Genomic DNA, 7766 nt, shown 5'->3' with positions numbered 1-7766 from the left:
ACTACAAATGTGTTATCTGATTTTTTGTTTTCAGCTTTCTTCTTATTGTGTTATCGTAATTCACATTGTTTAAAATTTAATCGTAGGTTTTGTTTAGTTTTCAAAATCAAAGATAGACGTGTACGCTTGTATTATCTTTTCGAACAAAAAATAAAGAGCAAACTATACTTTTAGATTTTTTATAATATTGAGGTATTAGATAAAGATTAAATCACAAGTTTATACTATCGCGCAGTTTACTAGTTATAGATTAATACGAAAAAGCACCTCATACCCCCTAATAAAACAATTAAATATTGATCCATATTTTTCTAAATTTATCTCATCATAATCTCAAATAATTATTCTCCATTTCGAAGTACTTCTTTAGAAAAACTATGGCTATTGAAATATAGTTTTGTTGTCTCAATTTATATAAAAAAAATCGTTTTTTCGAGAGTTTAACCATTCAGGTTTGATATATATATATATATTCTTATTCTTGGTAGCATTATAGTCAGTATTCCAAGAAATGGTGGCTTTTTTGCGATGTACATCGCGTCTCGATTTCGAATATATTACTGAACGTCATGATATATTTCGTATGTTTATGTGATGTATCCAAAATAGGAGAGAATAAGAATTTTTGTAATTTTTTCAAAAGGTAAAAAAATGATAAAATAAATTAGTATGTATTTAGTTAATTTTTCCGATATTCAAATTTTGGAAAATGTTAAAAGTCCAGTAGCCTCAAGTTCAGTTCAAATCAATCCATTTCCTTTCAATAAGATTATTGACGGTGACAATACTCGCCGTCAAATCTAACGACCAAGGGACGTTAAAATCCCAAATAAAGCTAAATTGAGTCATCATTTTAATTTATGAGTTTTTTGAATTTTAGAATGAAAATTTTTAAATATGAAAAATGTGCTTTAAATTAATAGTAGTAATTTTCCACAATATACATTTTATACTACAAAATTAAATAATACCTATATATTCTTCGTATTTTTAATTTAAGATCACAAAATTTAAATGCATATATTAAAATGAAGGGTTTGAAATTACTACATTTTATTTCAATTTGTTTGTATTTTAATATTTTTACTTTTTTTTTCTTTTTAATCATCCTTTAATTTTTCTTTTACATAATATATTTAAAATCATAAAATAAGCAAATCTCTAATATTGAAATTTTTATTTTTACTTTCTTAAACTTTGTATCAATCGACTCTGTCCAAACTTTTGTTTAAATCTAAAAAAAATAAATTCTTAGCAATTATCACTTTAAATAACCCTCCCACCCCCATCTCCCCACTTGACAATCATTGTCCTACTACTAATACTACCTCCTCCCCTTCTCTTCAATTTTATTACTATACATCCTAACTATCTCTTTTCTCATAGTTATATATATATAATAAAATATATCTATATATATATTCTCGCCGGAAAACTCATCGGAATCTTCACCGGCGTACGTAATATCTTCTCCTTAATTACTTTCTTTAATTTTCTCTCTCTCTCTCTCTATATATATATCAAGATCTATCTACAACTTTCTTATATTTTTTATTTTATCATTACTTGGTTAATTAATTAATTAATCAATCAACTTATTGTTTTCCTTCCAAATTACTAAGTTTTATTTATAAACTTTTTAAAAAAAACTTTGTACTAAACTTTTCAACTATTTGCTTCATTTCTATATGTACAAAAATGTTTAAACACATTCATTAAACTTAGGTCACTTGTCCATTTTAATTTCCTTTTCCCTATATTCATATTTTTTTTTTTACGAGTTTAAGTTATATACCTTGTTAGTTAAAATAATAGGTAAGTTTTTACAAAATGTAGAATCTATAACAATCAGACAAGTAGGTTATAGTGAATTTGTTCCTTATGAAAATGAGGGTTTTGGTGAAAGTTTTAGTAATGTAAAAATCTTGTATGCTATAAATATTGTTGCTTTTGCCTATAAAGCTAGTAATTAATTTTTAGGAGACATTTTTGTCTATATTTGGAAAAAATTAACAGTTTATTTTTGTTGGGACATAAATTTGTGTCTACTTCTATTAATGTCCCAATTTTTTATTTTTATTTTTTGTACTTTTTTTTTTTCGGTCTCAACAGTGAGAAATATCAACTTCATATTAAATGTTTACTATACAATCCCACATGGGTTTGTTTTTGTGCTATTTTATGTTTTTTTTTTTTTTGGTTATGTTCATTTGAAAATTTTGATTTTGTTATAATACCATGCAGGCATTTGTATCGAACAATTTGTAATAATTTATTCAGTTTACTCTATATATTGGAAATGAGTGATCAAGTATCTGAATTTCATGTGGCGCAACATAGTCGGAGGGAGAGGCTGAGAATTACTAATTCGGAAGAATTAGAAATAATTCATCAGCCATATCAGTATGGTAATATTTCATATGATCCATCAGTAGTACTATCATCGTCTGAAATGATTAATTTTTCATCGACGGCGACTAGTAGTACTGGTGGATTGCAACATTCTAGCTGTGGATGGAATAATGTAACAAATTTTAATTCGAGTGGATCTGGTGTTATTGAGACTAGTAATAATTTGAGTCCAATGTTTGTTGGAGTTGGAGTCGAAGGAGTAGAAGGAGGTGTTCTATCTGCGTCGTTGAATTTGAATAGTAGTACGATTGATGTGAAACCGTATTTTTATGGTGGTTATAATGAAATGCAGCAGTCAGTTTCAGTTTCAGATGCTATTACTAGTAATGCTGAGTTTAGCTCTTCTCTACTTTATCATGATACTCTTCAAGAGGTTGTTAAATCTGCTACTGTTGGAAATCAAGATGTTGATACGAGACGTGTTGGTTCGTGGATGGAGAATGAGAGTGGACTTATGGTTTCGAATTATATGGATCAATCGCACCATTTGTATGATAAGAATTGTGGATTGGGGTCAAATTTTAGAACCAATGTATCTGATAATTCGAGTGTTCAAGGCTTGGCTCTATCTCTTTCACCGGTTCCAACAACGAATACGTTGCAAATGGAGAAGAGGAACAATGTGATAGTACCGGAAAATTTTGCAATTGCACATCGTAGTGCAGTGCCACTTGGTCCTTTCACCGGCTATGCAACGATACTCAAAAGCTCGAAGTTTCTAAGACCAGCACAACAATTGTTGGATGAACTTTGTGAGCTTGCAGCAGGTTCATCAAATGTGATTAAATGTTCAAATTTCTCGAAGAAGGTTCGTGATGGTTTTAGGGTTTCTTGTGATGGTAATGCTGCTGCTGAGTCTTCATCTGGTGGTGGTGGTGGCGGAGATTCGAGTGGTTTGAATGAATCAAATGAGTGTCCTGAGTATCTCCAGAAGAAGGCGAAGCTAATATTTATGCAGGAAGAGGTTTGTTTATTTGTGCATTTTCCTTTTCCGGAGATAATGATTTGTTACCTCTAGCTTTATTTGACTTTATTTGCTTGACCACTTGAGCTGAAGGTCTATCGAAAAATACCTCTATGCATATCCTAGGCAAGGGTAAGACTGCGTACGCCCCATACCCCTACATTTGGGGTTACACTAGATATGTGGTTGTTTAGCTTAGTTAACTTAATTTGCTTGATCACTTGAATCTAGGGTCTATCGAAATCAACCCCTTTGCCTTCCCTAGGTAACCGTGAGGTTGCATACGCACCTCACCTTTGCTTGTGTGATTACACTGTGTATTTTGTTGTTTAGTTTAATTTACAAACATGATTTTGTCTTCCAATTATTAGGAAATTTCCAGCTGTCTTACAGCTATATGAATTTCGAAACAAGATCAAGATTTTCTCAAAGAGCTATGTTGCTCGGAAATTCCAAAACTAATCCTGCACTCGTTTCGTGTTCTTCAAAAATGCACTACATTTGAAGAATCGATACGCATACTACACCATTTTTAAAGAGTTTGAGCAACATAGTTCAAGAGTACTCCTTTTTTCTTCTTTTTATCCTGCAATCCATGTTTTGTTAAATTTTTTTTTTCTAGATATAAATAAATACACAGCTGAAAATTCTTTAATCTTCCATCTTTATTGTGGATATTTAATTTGAATGAAATTTGTTTCTATATCTACTTTATATAATATGGTTGATAATACTCTCAAAAAAGTGTCCTTTTCTCCATGTAATTAGTAGAAGCATCTTTTTGTTCCCCTCAAATGTAGTTTCCCTAGTGTAATGCATGATGATTTTATATTTTTCTGTTCGAAATTATATCGTAGAACATATCTAACAAACCTAAAGAATGAATTTTTTTACTGTAAAAAAACATATTCCGTAAAATGTTGTGGAGTTCTTGTTGGATCATTTGACGATGATATCCTGGACGTTTAGATAGTTGATAATGATCCTTGTGTAGTTTCCAGTATGAATATTCCCCCGGTTATACACAATGTGATACGGAATATGTATATATACACTAGCTTTAGAAAATGAAAAATCCGCGATTAGTTTCTCTACTTGACTGAATTTGGTGTTGATTATTGAATTTCCGTTGCTTAAGGTTATCTTTTAGCTACTGATTCTCTTGTGATTTCTCTATTAAAAGATAACGCTTCTCATCTGCCTTGGTTTACTGTTTATATATCAAATTTGCAGCTTGTTTCCATCTGGAAAGGTACATTGTAAAAGCGACTGTTACTTGCTTTTTTGTTTGTTTGTAGGACATAGTCGATGTTTTTGAACACGATGTCTTGCTTCTTCTCGATGTTCCCCATCATGCATTTAAAAGAAAGAATACAGTTTCTTGTAAAGAATGATTATCAATCAAATGATGTTAGTGTTAAGTAACTTTATTAAAGTTAAGAATCTCATCATTTAAAGAACATAACTTTTGAGGTTGGAAAGCAACATTCTACTGTGTTATACCGACAGATGCTAATTTTTTTATCTCCGCGTTTGGGATTGAACATGTTTCTGAAAAAGATGTAGTTGTTTTCTACTATTTGTTTCACTTATCGAGCTTTTACTTACAGGACAATGTTTGTTACTGACTGAAATGTATTCTTTTGTTTTGACAGATTTGTAAAAAATACAAACAGTATCATCAGCAAATGCAAATGGTTGTATCGTCTTTTGAAACCGTGGCTGGTCTTAGTGCAGCTACCCCGTACATTTCCTTGGCTCTCAAAACTGTCTCGCAACATTTTAAGTCACTGAGGAACGCCATCACGGATCACTTGAAAAACATAAGGCAAGCGTTGGGTGAAGACTTGCCATCCCCTGCATCTGGTATGAGTAACAAAGGCGATGGAAATTCATCTAGGTTGAAATTTGTTGACCAGACGTCGTTACATAAACAGAAAAGTGGTGGTGGAGCTGGGGTCGCGTTTCTTGAATCACAACAACATGTCTGGAGACCTCAACGAGGCTTACCAGAACGCGCTGTGGCTATTCTTAGAGCTTGGCTTTTCGATCACTTCCTTCACCCGTAAATTTTTTCCTCTCTGTTCCATTTTAACTTAGTACTTTATCTTTGTTTAGTTAGTCTATTTTAAATGAACTTTACATGATATGTAGGTATCCTACAGATAGTGATAAGCACATGTTGGCTTCTCAAACTGGCTTAACTAGAAACCAGGTAAAGATTTATGTTGTTAAAAAACGAAAAAAGAACGCGATTTTATTGGTTCTGTATTCATGAGTTTACACACGAATATCCGTTGTATGTTTTATACAGGTTTCGAATTGGTTCATCAATGCACGTGTACGTGTATGGAAACCGATGGTTGAAGAGATTCATATGTTGGAAACTAAAGGAGGAGATCAAACAAGAAAATCGGATGTGAATAAGCTCGTGACTGAACGAACCAGCCATGTAAGTCGTGGCCAACATTTCAGTAATGTACTACTCAACATGAGTGGCGTAGTAATGCCAGAGAAGCAAGAAGATTGTCAAGGATTAATAGGACCCTCGGAACGTTTAGATGAGAGTAGTAGTGATCATCATATGTGGAGGAATCAAGAAAAACGTTCGAGGATAGAGTGTCACAATATCTCTGCTGCATCAAGCATGGATGGATCGTTGATGGGGTTTGTACCTTACCAACGAAATGCACTTGATATTGGAGGTAATATCGGAGCTGTATCATTGACATTGGGGCTAAGGCAAAACGCCGAGGCTGCTCAGCAACAACAACAGTTGCAACTACACGAACATCGACTTAGGCAGCAGTTTGGAGGTCACATGATTCATGACTTTGTTGATTGAAAGGTGAAGAAAAAAAGAAGTGTAAAACATAGTGTTGTAGCTATAGTTTAGCTTGTAGATTATGTCATTTCTCCAGTAGTTGATGGAATTTATTACTAGGTTTTAATTTCACCATATTTTATGACATAGTTTTATTTTGCAAAGGCTCCTAAATGTATGATTTTCAGATATAATTAAGAATTGTAGTCGTTAGACAATGTTTACTAATATCAATCATATCTTTGTATATATTTTAATAAATTTCTTATGATTTGAGCATAACAAACTTTAAGAGGGAATGGAACGCACAAAATGGATCATGTGCTTGTTGGTTCTAAGCAATGTCTTGTGCAAAGCGCCTCTCTATAAAAAAGTTCTTTATGTTAAGGGTGCGAGGTCTAATTGTTAGTCTCATTTACTCATGGTGGTTCTAAGCAATGTCTTGTTATGTTGGTGGAGTAGGGCCTAATTGTTATTTTCTCATTTACTCGAGTTGTTAGAGGATAAAATTCCTTTCACTCGTTGGTTCTAAACAATGTCTTTGATTTGTTGGTTCTAAACAATGTCTTTCAATAGATTCACTTCGAAAAAGCTTTCCTCTATGTCAAGGGTGTAGGGAGGTGCAATTGTTATTCTCCCACTTATTCAAGTCGTCCAAGGGATAAAACTCACACAACTAGTTGGTTCTTAAGCAATATCTTACCCGAAATGACTCACTTAAAAAAAAGGGAAAATAAGCAAATACCCCATAAAAGCAAAATAATTACAAACATATACTCCTTTACATTCATACCCCACTATATAATTACACGATATACCTCCTTACTAATTTCACTTAACTGATACTAAATCAGTATCATATATTGTATTGGTATCATTAAGGTTGATCATTTCGCTGAATTGATACTAAATCAATATATATATACTGTACTGGTACGTATCATTAAGGCTGATTATTTCGCTGAATTGGTACTAAATCAGTATATATATACTATATTGGTATCACTAAGGTCTCTTGTTAAGAAATTACTCATTAGTATATACTCTTATAGTATCATTGACTAATAAGTAATTTCTGAACATGAAACCTTAATGATACCATAATATATATATATATATATACTCTTATAGTATCATTGACTAATGAGTAATTTCTGAATAAGAAACCTTAATGATACCACAACAATATACATATATACTCTTATAGTGTCATAGACTAGTAGCTAATTTTTGAACAAGAAACCTTAATGATACCAATACAGTATATATATATATACTGATTTAGTATCAGTTAAGCGAAATTATCAACCTTAATGATATCAATACAATATATAATACCAATTTAGTAGCAGTTAAGCGAAAATTATTAGCCTTAATGAATGGGGGTATGAACTGTAATTATTTATGAGAGAATGGTTCTTTCAGAAATTACTTTAGAACTTATAATTATTTTGAATTTTATGGCCCATTCATGTAGTTTTCCCTTAAAAGAAGCTCTCTTTTATGTTTGGAGTGCAAGGCCCAATTGTTATTTTCCCATCTATTCAAGTCATCCAAGGGACAAAC

The 7766-nt window shown here is 32.0% G+C and overlaps 1 protein-coding gene across 1 annotated transcript; it reads left to right on the top strand.

Annotated features, from left to right (window-relative positions):
• The first annotated feature begins 1317 nt into the window (after positions 1–1317).
• Positions 1318–6454, top strand: LOC102580336 (BEL1-like homeodomain protein 8). The gene is made up of 5 exons (XM_006340103.2): positions 1318–1456; positions 2245–3376; positions 5032–5441; positions 5531–5591; positions 5691–6454. The coding sequence occupies exons 2-5, from the start codon at positions 2300–2302 to the stop codon at positions 6219–6221; spliced, it is 2079 nt and encodes a 692-aa protein (XP_006340165.1). The 5' UTR covers positions 1318–1456; positions 2245–2299; the 3' UTR covers positions 6222–6454.
• The last annotated feature ends 1312 nt before the right edge of the window (positions 6455–7766 follow it).

The sequence above is a fragment of the Solanum tuberosum genome, unplaced genomic scaffold (assembly GCF_000226075.1).
Source record: "Solanum tuberosum cultivar DM 1-3 516 R44 unplaced genomic scaffold, SolTub_3.0 scf00017, whole genome shotgun sequence".
Lineage (NCBI taxonomy): Eukaryota > Viridiplantae > Streptophyta > Magnoliopsida > Solanales > Solanaceae > Solanum > Solanum tuberosum.
Note: the sequence above shows the minus strand (reverse complement) of the source record. Positions and strands in the feature narration are given on the sequence as shown.